The sequence below is a fragment of the Podarcis liolepis genome (assembly GCF_965112155.1).
Source record: "Podarcis liolepis genome assembly, chromosome: 15".
Classification (NCBI taxonomy): domain Eukaryota; kingdom Metazoa; phylum Chordata; class Lepidosauria; order Squamata; family Lacertidae; genus Podarcis; species Podarcis liolepis.
The window spans coordinates 28,509,452-28,523,706 of NC_139566.1; the positions used below are offsets into that span (position 1 = coordinate 28,509,452).

Consider the following 14,255-nt stretch of genomic DNA (forward strand, 5'->3'; position numbering starts at 1 on the left):
TCAGGCCAGGCGTAACTGGTCTTGCAGTTGCAACTCAACAAGCGGAGGTCTGGCATTATTGCACCTCAGGAGTTATGGCTCCCGATTTATAGCACTCGGGTATCCTAAATACATATTGCGTAAGCAGAGCATGAGAGGATGTGCGAGCCTACTTGTGTGCTGTGCTGTGTTTCCCCTGTGGGTTCTTAACAACCTCCCAGGGTCATGGCATCCAGCGAAGTCCCAAATCGTGGCACCCGGGTATTCCAAGTTGCCGGGCCAACTTTGGGGTGACTTGGGTCCTGCAGGGTAGTCTTCAATCCAGACCCATGCTCTTCATGCTCTGTGCCGTTTGGAGACTGTGGTGCAGGTGCGTGGGTTGGAGAGCATAGGAACCAATCAACCTAATAATAATAATAATAATAATAATAATAATAATAATAATAATTTATTATTTATACCCCGCCCATCTGGCTGGGTTTCCCCAGCCACTCTGGGCAGCTTCCAACAGAACACTAAAATACAATAACCTATTAAACATTAAAAGCTTCCCTAAACAGGGCTGCCTTCAGATGTCTTCTAAAAGTTTGGTAGTTATTTTTCTCTTTGACATCTGGTGGGAGGACGTTCCACAGGGCGGGCGCCACTGCCGAGAAGGCCCCCTGCCTGGTTCCCTGCACCTTCGCTTCTCACAGCGAGGGAACCGCCAGAAGGCCCTCGGCGCCAGACCTCAGTGTCTGGGCAGAACGATGGGGGTGGAGACGCTCCTTCAAGTATAGGACCTTTGCCCCGCCGCCCAATAAAATATTTCAAGCGGTTGATGGACATCGCCATTCAAATACTGTAGTGCTCGCGGGCGCCGTAACATTTGATTGATCATGTGGGGGCGGGGCTTCCCTGCCCCTTCCCACAATTTTTTTTATTCCTGGTGGGGAGCTAGCGAGAGGGGCGCCCCCTGCCCCTGTCAGGTGAGAGGCCTCTCTTTAGTTATTTCCCCTTCATGGCTCCCCCTCCCCGCCATTCCCCTCACGGCGCCTTTTCCCTTATGACTTAACACCCGCCCCTCACCGCGCTCGATGGGCGGGGCTCTCCTCCTCCTGGGGCTTCGCGCCTCTTTCGCTCCTCCGGCCACTGTGGTGCGAGCGAGCGCCCGTCGCCATGGCGACAGAGGCGGCTGCGGGGGCGGGGAGCGGCTGGTCTGAGGAGGCGGCGGGAAGGGACCCAGAGCCGCCGCCTAATTCTCCTCAGGCGGCGGCGCTTCGGCCCTTCAGGTTTCCCGCCCGGGTAGGAGGAGGAGAAGCGAACGGGCCAACGACCTCCCGCTCCTGAGGCGGAATGGGCAGCGCCTCCGCCTCAGAGGGAAAGCTCTTCTGAAGAGGAGGCGGCGCCGGCGGCGGCAGAAATGCGCCTTAGGCCCGGCCCGGCTGCTTCTCCTCGCACCCGAGCTGCTTGAGTCTGAGGCCTCTGCGCACCCGGCTCTTGCGTCGCTTTCCTTCCCGTCCCCGGCCATGCAGAGCTCCGGTTTCCCTTCGCTGGGCCGGGCCCCGCAGCACAACCTCCACCTGCCTCCCTGGTCGCGCTTCGGCGGGCAGCAGCCTCCGCCTTCGCAGCAGGAAAGGGCCGCGTCCCCGGCTCAGCCGTCGCCTTCGCACCCCGCTTCTCAACCTCACCCTCCTCGGCCCCCTCGGACTCCCAGCGCCGACGGCTGGAGGAGGGCGGCCACCGATCTGGAGCGCAGCCTCAAGTTCCTGCAGGCGCAGCACGCCGAGACCCTCCAGAAGCTCCACGAGGAGATCGATGTCCTCAAGAGGCAGAACAAGGGTGGGCAGCCGGAAAGATACCCCACCTCCACCCCCCAATTACGAGCCAACTCCTATGGGACGAGGGAGATCCGGCTCCCCCGATAAAATATACCAGGGGGTTCAGCAGCCCCAAAGTGGATGGGCATTGCCATTCAAATAGCACCGCGTCCTGTGGTCAGTTATATATAAGCCTTGCTTAACTGCCAATATTTCATTCAAGTTGGCACCCCTCCCTGAAAAAGAGGTGGTTGCAGCAGCAGCACTTCAGGTGCCCAAAGCCAATCGCATGGTGACCCAGTTGGCTGCCCCCTCAAGTCTCTCCCTCTCCATCCCCAAGTAAAAGAATGGGGAGATCCCTGGGCGTGAACAAGGTTACCAGTTAAAGGAGGGATGGGCTGGCCACAATAACACAGCCTTTTCTTTTTCTTGCAGATCTTCATTATAAGCTCATCATGAACCCGATACTTCAGAGGAAAGGTACAGCCTTGCACTGCCCATGTTTCAGAGTTATAAAGTGAAACTAGTCACTTGCCCACTCAAGGCTCAGGAATGGATAAGATGGTTTCTGACACAGCTGCTTCACCTAAACCAGGGGTGGGGAACCTTTTGGGCTCCATGGGCCAGATCCTGATCAGGTTCGCTTGCCACTGAATTTGGCAGCTGTGTTTGGGAGGTGTCATTAATGTAACCATGATTGACAGGTGGATGCCCCACCCACCTGTCAAAAGAAACCACAAGGCAAGAGACCTTGACAGCCCCATGCTTGGAAGCTCTTAGCATAGAGTTGGTAATGAGGGGGATAGGCGAGTCCAGTGAAGCTGGTGCTTGTAATATGTGAGCCCTGGTTGTTACCCAAGAGATTAGGCTTGGTGTTTCTTGAAGGGGATGAGTGAGTAGGCACATACACAGACTGATATGGAGCTGGTGAAGAAGGTCCAACTGAGTGGCTCCCAGCTCTTGATAGGCAAGGAGTTGATGCCAAGCCTGGGAGCTCCAGGATCAGCTTTCTCTTAGAATATTTCAGCTACTAGGATGCCAAGACACAAAAGGGTCCCTTCTGAAAATGTCCTGTTTGGCCTTCCCTATGGTTATGCGCTGTTACGTGGGTACTGGTGCTAGCCCTTCAAGGGAGTATGCATCTGTCTGGCACCTGTCTGCCAGATTATTCCACTAGTTCCTTTTTTCTGTTTTTGTAGATCATTCTTCCAGCAACTTGTCTAGTAAGTCACAGCCAGGAAGCAGTGCACCAGGGAAGACAAGTGCCGGCTTAAAGATGGTGGCGCCAGCAGCAAAAGAAGAGCACAGAGAACAAGGTACACACACAGTCTAAGCTGAAAAGATAGTGTTAATGGTGGCCACAATGCCTCTGATGCCATGGCTGTGTAGTGTTTTGAGTGTATTAGCAATGCAGTCTTTTCCTAAACATCTTGTAGGTTCTGAGGAGCTGGAAAAGTCAGTAAGTGGCGAGTTCATGATGGACGAGACGAGTGCAAAAGAAGAAATTATAGAAAAGGAAGTAGATAGAGTAATGTGGAAGGAATTGGAGGACTTCAGGCCGGAGCAGGAGACGGTTCCAGAAGAGGCACCTCATCCCAGGTTTGAGAACACCCGCTGAAGTAGCAGTAACTTCTGAATCAAAGCAGCAAGTTTCACATTGTTGTTATTGTTACTGATGATTAAAAGTTCTGCTTACTATTTATCAAGGTGGTGTACACACATCCCCTCTCCATTCTATCCTTACAACAGTCCTGTGAGTGAACTTGTGCTGTGAGGCTGTGACTGGCTCAAGGTAACCTGGGAGGCTTCATAGCTGAGTGGGGATTTGAACCTTGGTCTCCTAAGTCTTAGTCCAACACTCTAACCACTACACCACACTGTCGTGTGCAGAACTGCAAAATTTTCAGTCTTACACAGGCTTACCTGGGCCTTGCTAGACTTAACTGTGGTTACTCTCAGATAGATACGTAGCTTCTTTTGTACTACAGACTGATACAGCTACTGTTCAGCAAGTGAAAGCAATTCCATTCTGATATTAGTGGCCAGCAAACACTGTTAAAGCCCACCAGTGATCTGACAGCTGGGAGAAACCCCCCGTCATTCAGTCAGGATATTTTTTTAATGTAACATATAACTGCTTTGAAGCTATATAAAAAGGGAGAAAATATTTTTAAAGCCAAGAGAAATGGGAAGGAAACTAAAACTGATGAAAGAATAGGGCAGTTGGTTAGCCCCTGTGTTGGGGCTACTTGAAAAGAGTGTCAGTCAGTCCCTTAGACCGTAGGTTGCCCACCTGTACTTCATTGAAATAACTGTTCCTTGGTCACACTTCAACTGTGTTGTTACAGAGACGCAGATGTTTGCGACAGGATGACGTCCCCCATCCCTTTTTCATCTGGTCAAAGCAGGGCAGGAGATGTGAAAATCCCTGCTGCTTCTTCCAACCCCTTCTTGGTGACAGTGCTCCCTTCCTACATGCGAAAGCCACCAACGCTGGAGGAGTGCGAAGTGGTCATTCGGCAGTTGTGGAACATCAACCACATGCAGATGCAGGAGGTGAGGCTGCTTGCTCTCCTGGGTCCCACAAAGGCAGGAAGCTGACATTGCAGGAGGAGCAGGAAAGTCACACACTCTCCTCCTTTCTTCTTCAGCTGATGTATTTGCGATCGTGCTTGGAAGATATCCACAAGACCAAAAGAATTCCTGAGGACTACATGCTAGCTGGTCATGTTGGGTAAGGTGGTTTTTTAATGGAAAGAGGAAGGATGGTACCTCTGAATATCTCTTTTGAGTTGCAGCAGGGTCTCCAAAGTGCCACAGTTGATTGATTAGGTGGTCGCTGGAAGTAATGAGTGGTTCAGCCATGGCTTTTAGCTAATTTCTTCTCACAAAGCTATTTGTGAGCACATGTGAGATAGGAGCTCAAATTTTTGCCAGGGAACCTTCTTTGATCTCTGCAGTTCTTTAGAGATCCCATGCATTCCTGTACCATCCTATCGCCTTGAGGAGAAAATAGCAGATGAAAGCAACTGTCCAAAGTAACTCTCCATAAAATGCATTGAGACCATTACTTTGTCCGCCTCCCTTTGCAGACTCCTCCTAATGCTGGCTATTGATTCCCACCTCCCAATACAGTTAGCCTGCTTGTTCACTTCATGTAGGATTAAATTTCACTCCTCCCAGCAATTTAACCTCACTGGAATTTTTCTTTGTAGCTGGGCTTAAATTTAATTAAGCAGGAAGTGGTTATGCTTGGAGTAGCCTACCTATGTGGAGAGCATGGAAATGCTTACTGCATGCTTACTAAAGTGCTGGATCTCACCTACTAGGAACTTTGATGGCAGCTGCAATCTTGAGAGCAGGTGTGTTGGGGCATTTCCATGTGAGCTAAGAAAGCAGGCTGCACTGGTATTTTGCTACTTAAGATGCTCCTGTGAGTCTCAAAAGTGTTATTTCTATGCCCTAATGGAAGGACATAACACATGATGAAAGGGCAAGAGGTGAGAATTTTTTCCCCAGTGCCCAATTGTTGGTGCCAGAATAAATACTCTGTGGCCTAGTACAGTGTTTCCCAAACTTTTTTGGGCAACGGCACACCTGTTTACTGAAAAAAATCTCGCGGCACACCACCATTAAAGCCCCGTCCCGTGACGTCAGCGCGCAGCGTCACGCCGGGAGGGACGCACGAAAGTGAAAGTTTTTCCCCTCCCCCTTGCCGGGGAACCTCCAAGCTTTGGGGTGGGAGGAGGCAGCAGAGCGAGGGACTGAGGGACGGCGGCAACTGAGGCGGCGGCGGCTGTTGTGGTGGTGGCGGCGATAGCGGGCGGAGGAGGGGGCGGCGGCGGGGCTTGAGGAGCCGTCGCCGGGAGTTGCTGCTGTTGTTGCTGCTGCTGCCCGGACATGCCGGCCTCCTCCTCCTCCGCTGTCTCGCGCTCCTCCCTTTTGCACGCGCTGCCCCGCCGCTCGGCACCACCACCGCGGAGCCGCCCCCGGCTCGACGCGGATCCTCGCCGCCGCCGCCTCTCACCGCCCGACTCGCCCGCCTCCCTCCCACGGCACACCAGCCAATGTCTCACGGCACAGTAGTGTGCCGCGGAACACCGGTTGGGAAACACTGGCCTAGTATGAAGTAGCACTTACCTATAAATATACATGCTAATTAATGGTTTCCTTCAGGAACCAAGAGGTCACACGGTTGCCCAAGGTGAAGAATGGTCCTAAGAAATGGTAAGCAGGCATCTTATCTTAACACAGGTCAGAGATGGCTTAAGGGGAGCACGACTGGTTAGGTCACACTGGGTGCTTAGACTTTGGGGCACTGCAAGGACCCCACAATTATGATTTAGAATGAGAAGTAGGGGGGGGGGGCAACTAAATCTGGGTGTCACAGAAATTTAAGATCCCGAGGTCCACCACTGCACAGGCCACTCACAACCTTTTATTAAAGTTTTGCAATTAAAAGTCTCTCAGCAGGCTTCCCAAATTAGAAAAAGTATTTTGTGGTAAGGATCTAATTGAAATGTAAACATTTTTCAAACTGGACTCCTCCACCTTCCCAAACTGTCTTTTTAAAAAAATGCCATTACATACTGCTCCTATGGGTCCCCACAGTAGTGTCCTGACGCCAAAAAGTTTTGTGGCACTTTTAAAGCACTTCCAAAATTGGTCTGTTTTTTAAAAAAAGTTTACCAACTGCTCTTGTGGTGATGCCAAAAACTTTATGACCCTCCCTCCCACCAAGACCTTGCAAATTTAGTTTTTTTGTTTTTTTTAAAAAATAGAATTTAATTTTTACGAATTTAATCTTGAATGATAAGAATGATATACAGTGGTACCTTGGGATGCGAACGGGATCCATTCTGGAGCCCCGTTTGCATCCTGAATGGAATGTAAGACGCGATGGTGCGGCTGTGTGTGCCGCGTTTTGCCGCTTTCGTGCATGTGTGTGATATTTTGAGTGTCTGCGCATGCGCGAGCTGCAAAACCCAAAAGTAACACGCTCCATTACTTCCGGGTTGTCGCAGAGCGCAATCCGAAAGCGCTCAACCTGAAGCACATTCAACCCGAGGTATGACTGTAAAGGTGTTGAATCAGTTGATGGGAAAAGCCTTTTTGGAAGAAGTGCAGTTCTTGCCTCAGCCCCCCCAGAGGGCGTTGACTCTGGGTCAGTGCTGCCCTTGGCTCACCTCTCTGCTCTAAGGTGAAAGGCGTGCTGAAGTGCAAGCAAATTCTACTCTAACTCCTGCTTAGATCTGTCACTTGGGCAGGTGGAGAAATGTTCCCATTTGCTCCAGAGGACTAGTTTAGTGCATACGAAACATCAACATCAGACAGTTTTTGGCTTTGAACGTGAATTAGCAGAGCAAGCTCTTGGCTAGAAGCCAAGACTCCAGAAAAAAAAATATTCTTTGGGTGTGGGGGCAGACACTAAACTTGGACACTGCCTTCCTCAAACACCCTGTTAGTAGGATGAGAGATCAGCTTATTTAAATGCAGACTTCAATATGACAGGCCCACTTTGTTCTCCAGTAGGATTCTCACACCACTGCCTGCTGCTGAAAGGGCTGTGCTGCCAGCACTGAAGCAAACACTAGGAAATGCTTTTGCAGAGAGACAGAAGAGAACACAGGCTGTTCAGAGGAACAGGCTCCACCGGACAGCACTTTAGCAAGTATGGTTCAATTGGCCTCTTTTTGTAATGTGTCTCCTTGCCCTAAAGTGGTTTGAAAGCCAGCTAAACCATTTCCGAGTGTGTGCTGTACTTTCAACAAATTGTTTCTGGTGTTCACCACTCAATTTTTAAAACTTCATAATTAATCCTTTTTTATCCACATAGCTACAGAAGATCACAGTGACCTTACTTCTCCCTAGAAACTGTTCTACCTTCAGTAGTAATTAAGTTTACTTTTTTAAACTACAGAATTGGGGGCTTTTAGATGCAAAATACACAGAAGCCTCCTTAAGACAACCCCAGGTCAAGGGGGTATCAAAGTGACTTTGCATTTTAGCAAACAAGTTTCTGTGCCCTCGTGCTCAGGCTGCAGTGGAGCTAAAGGAGTTTGGGGGGGTTGCAAGAGAAAATAAGTGAGTGTTAAAACACTGGAACAATACATTTATTACAATAAAACAAATGCCTTAGTTCATGTATGAAATAATTGATACTTTGTACTGCAATCAATCAGAGCTTCTTAAGTACATTTTTAAAAATGTCCTCAAATTGACACAGCAATCACACATTTACAGATAGCACAGCAATTGGATGCCGTGTTGGAAGAGTGCAAGCCAGTATTCAGCGACTCTGCTGCAAAGGTGATAGCAGAAGTATGTAAAAACAGCAATACTTCCACAAAGATCAAGAGAGTTGTGCAAGGGAGGTAGGAGAAAGCAAAACCAGGGCTGAGTGAAGCAGCCTCAGTCTCACCCTATGCCCAGCCAGGCTCCTCCCATGAGGCACAAGTTGATGAATGACACTTGACGCATGGCTTGCCAGAGCCACATCAGTCTAATAGCTGGCTGCCTCATAGTTGGGAAGACACAAACCGCTCACCTGCTTCAGTCAGTCACTGCACACAGCTATCAAAGAACAGCTTGTGTGGTGGGTGTGCAGGCAGCCTCTTCTTGGGCTGGTATCCAACCAAGCATACATATATACATACATACTGGGCACTGGACGAGGTCTGAAGGACGCTGTCCCTTTTCTTATAGTAGGGAGACTCCGTGACAGAAGTCTACACACACTCTTCTCTAAGAAGACATTAAAAAAAAGTCATTAACACGTCTGCCGTAAGAACCGTGAAAATCCACCCCCTGCATCAAGTTATGGGCAGGTCTACAAAGGCAGAAGAAGCACAAGCACTAAACCTAATTCCAGGCTCTTTACAAAGCCGGGCTCCTAGTAAACAAAAACAATTTAAGGCTTCTGCTTCACACGTTCCTGCCCTGCTTGGCTGTGATTTTTTCCAGCTCAGGCCCAGCAAGAGGAGATGACGAGACATTAAGCAGCAGACAAGCAGGCCTGGCGGATGCTCTGCGCCCAGGTGTTAAGGAGTGCTGTGACAGAGTGCTTGTCAGGAAGCTGCAGCAATTTTGACATCATGTAGCGATACACTGACTGCAAGAAAGGGTTTGCTTCTGGAAAGAAAAAAGCAGAAAGAGTCTGTTATTAAAAATTAATAATAAAGGACACCATCCAGATGACAGCTTGTGTGTGGGCGGTTTTGTGACTCATACTGATGGGTTATCAAAGCTGGGGATTTGGAGCTGCAGAACTGAGAAAAATGAGTCATTGGCTTTTTCCCGCTTCACCTCACCACTGGAAGCAGTAGCAGTGTCTTGTTACATATCTGAAGCTTCCAAAATTCAATCAAAGGATTTCCTTAGGATACTGGAATTCTGAGCTTCCAAAGCTTAAAACTGAGAGGGCAGTTTCCCTGTAAAAACTTAGTAAGAGAGTGTGTGTTTATAAGTAAAAAAATGTAGTTGGTTCTCTTCTTCCCACTTGGCCTCTAGCAGTGTCCCTCAAAAAAAACCAGTATTCCGAAATCACAGATCAAACTTCACCACATCTCTTCCTACAGCACAAATAAATCCACACTCAAAAGACAGGATGGGAGTCTTAATATGAAGTGGTCAAATGGATCACAAAGACTAAACTCACCAGTTCCAAGGCTTAATGTAGACCCTATACCCCATCACCCACCCAAATGTCATTTTCCGCCTGCCTTGTTCTTTCATACCGTACTGCTGAGGGTTATCAATCCACAAGGGGCTCTGATGTGGATAATCGGCTGGGACGCTCAGTTGCAATGGTGGGACATTTGGAAGGTTCTTGTCATCTGGAATCAGACACATTTTGCATTACTTTCTCAACCTTCTCCAAGAGACACCTAAAGTTGCTTATCAGACAGCCTCTTTATTAAGTAGGAACTCAGAAACAACCTCTCAGGCACCTGACCCATCAAGGTCTGGTTAGAATCCTCTGTTACCTTTTCTCTCTTGGGCAAGTTTTGGACCTTAACCAGGCCCAGTCAACCTCTCCTGCTGCTGCTGCTGCTGCTGCTGCCGCCACCACCACCACTGCAGGCTTTTAGCCTTCAAGTGTCAAGAGGATATTTGAAAATAGAGCTGTCTTTTCTTGCCACTCACCTAGCTTGCATATGAGGTGGACGGTGCCATTGTTGCTACAATGGGAGGGATCCAGGTTCACCAAGAACTTTGGGTTTAATCTTGCAACCTCCCCTTGTAATACATTTGGTATAGTCTGCCTTTCGTCCTCTTCATATTTCCGCTTCCGAGTGGAAGGCACCGGGGTCCTATGAGAGGACAGCCAACTTCAGTTTCAATTCTCATTTCTAATTAATTTTGCATACAAAATGATAAGGCAACCCCCAACAACTGGTCTAACTAAAATTTCAAAGCAAGATAAAATAACTTCAGAAATAGCCGGAACAATATATATGCACAAATATCTGACAAATTCCAGAAGGGTAGCTGTGTTAATCTCTTGCAGCACACACAAGTAGTCTGTGGGCATCTTATTCCTTCCAGGCCTGGGCTCTGAGCTTTCCTATCTCTCACAATTCCTTAGCCATCTTTCAGCAGATGCTAGAACAATGAATATACATACGTGATGGGTGGACCATGGATGGCAGTCATTGCTGGCATAAAGGTTCGGTAGAGGGAATGATTGAAGACTGGTGAGCGGATATTGGCCAAGACAGCATCCAACAAGGGTTGGCACAAGTACTGCTGCTTTGTGGGAGGCACTGTAGGGGGTGGGGGGGTGGGCTGACATACGAGAGACACACATGGATTTAGGGAAGGTGCAGTTCTGTCAGTAAGTGTTGCTGGACTCTCAGGAAACAACAGCCTTAAGAATAACTTGAGACTTCAGGCCCTCTGCTCAGATGCCAGCTTACAAATCTGTCCATTGAATCTCAGACAGCTCCATGTAGAGACAAAGAACTTCATGAGGCATCCACCCTCCTACCAGATTCACCTCCCACGAACAGCTCCAACTCACCCACTCTTCCTGGCCTTGGGGTTGGCCAACTGTCAAGATGCCCTTCTTTCTTTCCTTATGCACCATCTACTCAGATCCCATCAGGCAATTGCTCCTTACTCAGCTTTGGACACACTGGAGTTTGCTTGTATGGTCGACTCGCAACTTACGTGCATGTAACTTGTGTGAGCTCAGCTTTATGTGCCTGGCTGATTTTTTGTTTTTAAGAGGCAGTCATCAAGGGGGGGGGTGTGGATTGGAAGAAGGTGGGGACACTGGCAATTGTGCCCACCATCACACTCACCTTGGGAGAGCATTTGGATGTGCAGTTAAGAGAGTGAAAGTGGCCTTAGGCGCATTCGGAGGTGCATGGAAGTCTTCAGTGGTTTTTACAGGACATTTCCCAGTTTTTAAAGGATTGACTATACAGTATGTGATTTTGGCTTTACGTGCTACCACTGGAACTTAACTCTTGTGTAAGTTGCGAGTCGTTTGTTCTTGTAAAAGCAGATTAGCGCTGTAGCTCTGTCAGCGCCAAGACCCATCTAGTCTGACATCCTGTTCTCATAGTGGCTATCGGATGTCTCTGGGAAGAGGACCAGAGTGCAACAATCACACTCTCCCTATCTGTGATTCCTTGCAACTGCTATTCAAGGGCATGGCGAATAGCTGTTGATAGCTTCATCCTCCATGTATTTGTCTAATCTTCTATTAAAACCATGCATAATCTTATACTCTTATGTCTCCTCTTAATTGCCTTTTTCCAAAACTTAAAAAGTCCCAAATACTGTAACTTTTCCACATAGGGAATTTGATCCGGCCCCTTTTGGTTATCCCTTTTTAAATCTACAATATCCTTTTTAAGGTGTGGTGACCAGACCTTTATGCTGTACTGTGGCCAACTTCTTTGCCTAGATTTTCCTTCTTTTGTTCCTGACGTGCAGAATCATTGAGAAGAGAAAGCCCCCTGCTAATGTGGACTAGGGGAACAGAGATATATACACACACGAAACTTACCACAGCCATGTCATTCTTGAGCTTCTCCAGAGCAATTTCACATTTCTGCAGTGTCTTCAGAGGACAGCTAGGAATGAAGAAAGCCAGTCTCAGAACAGGCACTTTTCTGCTTCAGAGAAAGTAGAATTGCCTCCTCGTTCCCCAGATGGACATGGCAAGCCACCAACAAACAGCACTCTCCCTCCCCACTACTGCTGCTACACACAGTCACTAGGAAGAATGAAGCCGCCTACTGGAACCTGGCCCCACTGCTGTGTGGGGCTGCTTCTTGTGCCTCTTCCTACAGAGAAGACACTTCCTGCCTGCTACACTTGGCAAGCACAAACCAAGAACAAGGCAGGCTAGAGCATTGAGCCTCTTTTTCCTCAACTAATACAAAGCATAATTTTGCCTGTGAACACAACTAGCTCTAATTATTTCCTGGCGCTTACAAAGACAACTCCTCTAGATGTTCAAGGGGAGGAGAGCAAGAAGAGATAATGGGTCGAAAATGAGCACACAAGTTTACCGTTTGGAAGGATCAGTCAGAATATCCAGCAGGCTTTTCATCTTACTGAGGTCCTTCTTCCTGTCTGAATTGATAAGAAACACTCCTGAAAGAGGCAGTTATGCTAGAACTATCTTGTGGGACAGAGAGAAAGCAGATCTCTTCTGACAGGCGAAGGAGGTCTGTACCTCTTTGAGGTTCAAGCTTCCCTGCCAAAGACAACCACTCAGAAAGAGGTCATAGGGTGCAACATGGCCTCTGTCCCATCCTTGTGAGGACAGCAGCAGATGGCACAAACTGATGGTGTGTCCATCCCTTCTGCTTTTCAGAGGGTGCAAAAGTGCAACATGCCTCAGCAAGCCTTCCATATGGCCCATGGTGTGCCATGCCCAAACACGGTTCAGCCACAGAATGTAACTCTGGGCAGAGCCAAAGAATTCATTGCCGCCCAGTTTCCCTCTACTTCCTGCAGAGATATAACATGGTTTATTCATCACTTTGCACATGACAAGGCTATATTTACAGGTAACCCGGCAGCAAGTAGGAAGTAACATGGCTGATCAGGACTACCAAGCCCAGACCTAGGAGAAAGCCTCTTGGTACCGCCTGCTGCAAGGGGAAAGGCTATCAAGGCTGGGCACCGACAACCCCAAGCACACCATGGGGGGTGGGGGGGAGACGACACACACTTACCTTCATTCTTATCTATCTTGTTGATCATCCTCCGCAGAGGCTCAATGTACTTGGAGAGCTGCTTGAGTTTTTCCAGGTACTGCTGCTCCTCAGATTGGCTGGAGCTCGCTGGGCTCATGACAGAGTTGGGATTGCCTTCCAGGCAGAAAAGAGGACAGGTTAGACCCATGGAGTAAAGGCACTGAACAGGAGGAGGGGGAGGTGGCTGCGCCCAGCACAGCCTGCCTTCCATCTGCTTTCCTGCATGCACCCCCAGGCTGCTTCCCCTCTGCCACCACCACCAAGCTGTTCTGGGGATTCAGAGTTTGGCTGTGGGACATGCTGCCTTTGTCCTGTTGTTGGGCTGCTTGCAATACAACTTCTGCCAGGGAAGCAGAGGGTCACAGTCTGTATGCAAATTATGTTCACCCACCACATCACTGATAGTTAAAATGATCAAAAAAATCCTCTCAAATGCCAGCACTGGGTCCCCACAATTAACCCCATTTATGCAAAATATGCATTACAGGCACAGACTTGGAAGTAAAAAGAGGGGCAACCTGGTTTTGCTCCCTCAAGCCCTGCACAAATTACCTGGAGTATTTAGTGGCCCCGGAGATGGGACACTGAAGTTCTGTGGCGTTCGTGCAGCTGCTGGACTTTGAGAAGGCTGAGGAGATGGACTGGGGAGGAAGCTGCTGGGAGATGGGGCTGGACCAGAGCTGAAAGAGGAGGAAAGTATTTCCCATTGAGGTCTGGGGATGAAGCAGCTATTATTGACCCTAAAAAGAAAACCTGAAACCACCTGAAGCCTGCTTACTCCTACATCAAGGCTCACCTGACATTAGAGTTGGGCTGGGAAGTTGGCTGCCCTGGCTGGGGAGAGGGCTGAGGTGGCGGAGGCATCGGCTGAGGGGTCTGGGCTTGCTGGGCTGGTGAAGGAGAAGACATCATGGTGATGCTGCTCTGGCTGACCTAGAACAAAGGAGCCGTCACTGGCAAGAGGAGCCTTTCCAAAAATCCAAGGGCACCAGGACAAGAGTAGCAGCCAGGGATCCCATTGAAAGGCAGCATATTTGACCTGCTGAGGAGCCTTGGGCTTGCCACTCTTTCCTGGGCTGTAAAATGAAGATTGTAATGGACACGGCAGGAAGCTCAAAAACAGGCCCAACACAGCAGCATTTCTCTGCAAGCCTCCTGTGACTTCACATGCAGAATTCTTCCCTGGCTTGCTAAGGACAGAGAGCCAACTCGGAGGGTCCTCAGTTCCATCTACATTTACTAGACCAAACATCTGTCT

At 48.9% G+C, this 14,255-nt stretch overlaps 2 protein-coding genes across 8 annotated transcripts in view; one reads left to right on the top strand and one right to left on the bottom strand.

Moving 5' to 3' along the window:
- Positions 1 to 1,057: 1,057 nt before the first annotated feature.
- Positions 1,058 to 11,511, top strand: CCDC74B (coiled-coil domain containing 74B). Of its 6 annotated transcripts, none has more exons than XM_083478794.1 (9): positions 1,060 to 1,800; positions 2,214 to 2,258; positions 2,978 to 3,094; positions 3,215 to 3,377; positions 4,127 to 4,334; positions 4,430 to 4,512; positions 5,955 to 6,005; positions 7,308 to 7,449; positions 10,719 to 11,511. In XM_083478794.1, the coding sequence occupies exons 1-8, from the start codon at positions 1,488 to 1,490 to the stop codon at positions 7,444 to 7,446; spliced, it is 1,119 nt and encodes a 372-aa protein (XP_083334920.1). In that variant the 5' UTR covers positions 1,060 to 1,487; the 3' UTR covers positions 7,447 to 7,449; positions 10,719 to 11,511. The 6 variants fall into 6 exon arrangements, with proteins under 6 accessions (XP_083334917.1, XP_083334920.1, XP_083334918.1 ...); XM_083478792.1 differs by lacking the exon at positions 10,719 to 11,511 and adding an exon at positions 8,022 to 8,974; XM_083478793.1 differs by lacking the exon at positions 10,719 to 11,511 and adding an exon at positions 8,742 to 8,974.
- The window catches only part of MED15 (mediator complex subunit 15), a 28,954-nt gene continuing 22,568 nt past the window's right edge, over positions 7,870 to 14,255 (bottom strand). For both annotated transcript variants that reach the window (XM_083478576.1, XM_083478575.1), the window contains 9 exons: positions 13,794 to 13,930; positions 13,550 to 13,677; positions 12,977 to 13,111; positions 12,305 to 12,368; positions 11,797 to 11,863; positions 10,405 to 10,565; positions 9,924 to 10,090; positions 9,515 to 9,613; positions 7,870 to 8,909 (listed from right to left, as the gene is read on the bottom strand). In XM_083478576.1, coding sequence (XP_083334702.1) covers positions 8,773 to 8,909; positions 9,515 to 9,613; positions 9,924 to 10,090; positions 10,405 to 10,565; positions 11,797 to 11,863; positions 12,305 to 12,368; positions 12,977 to 13,111; positions 13,550 to 13,677; positions 13,794 to 13,930 — 1,095 coding nt within the window. In that variant the 3' untranslated portion in view covers positions 7,870 to 8,772. The remainder of the gene's footprint in view (positions 8,910 to 9,514; positions 9,614 to 9,923; positions 10,091 to 10,404; positions 10,566 to 11,796; positions 11,864 to 12,304; positions 12,369 to 12,976; positions 13,112 to 13,549; positions 13,678 to 13,793; positions 13,931 to 14,255) is intronic.

Excerpts from the sequence above, each read along its gene's own strand:
- CCDC74B (XM_083478791.1), top strand. The coding sequence starts at position 1,488 with ATGCAGAGCTCCGGTTTCCCTTCGCTGGGCCGGGCCCCGCAGCACAAC. Across the intron at positions 2,259-2,977 it reads CCCGATACTTCAGAGGAAAG|ATCATTCTTCCAGCAACTTG; the intron begins GTACAGCCTTGC and ends CTGTTTTTGTAG. Across the intron at positions 4,335-4,429 it reads ACCACATGCAGATGCAGGAG|CTGATGTATTTGCGATCGTG; the intron begins GTGAGGCTGCTT and ends TTTCTTCTTCAG.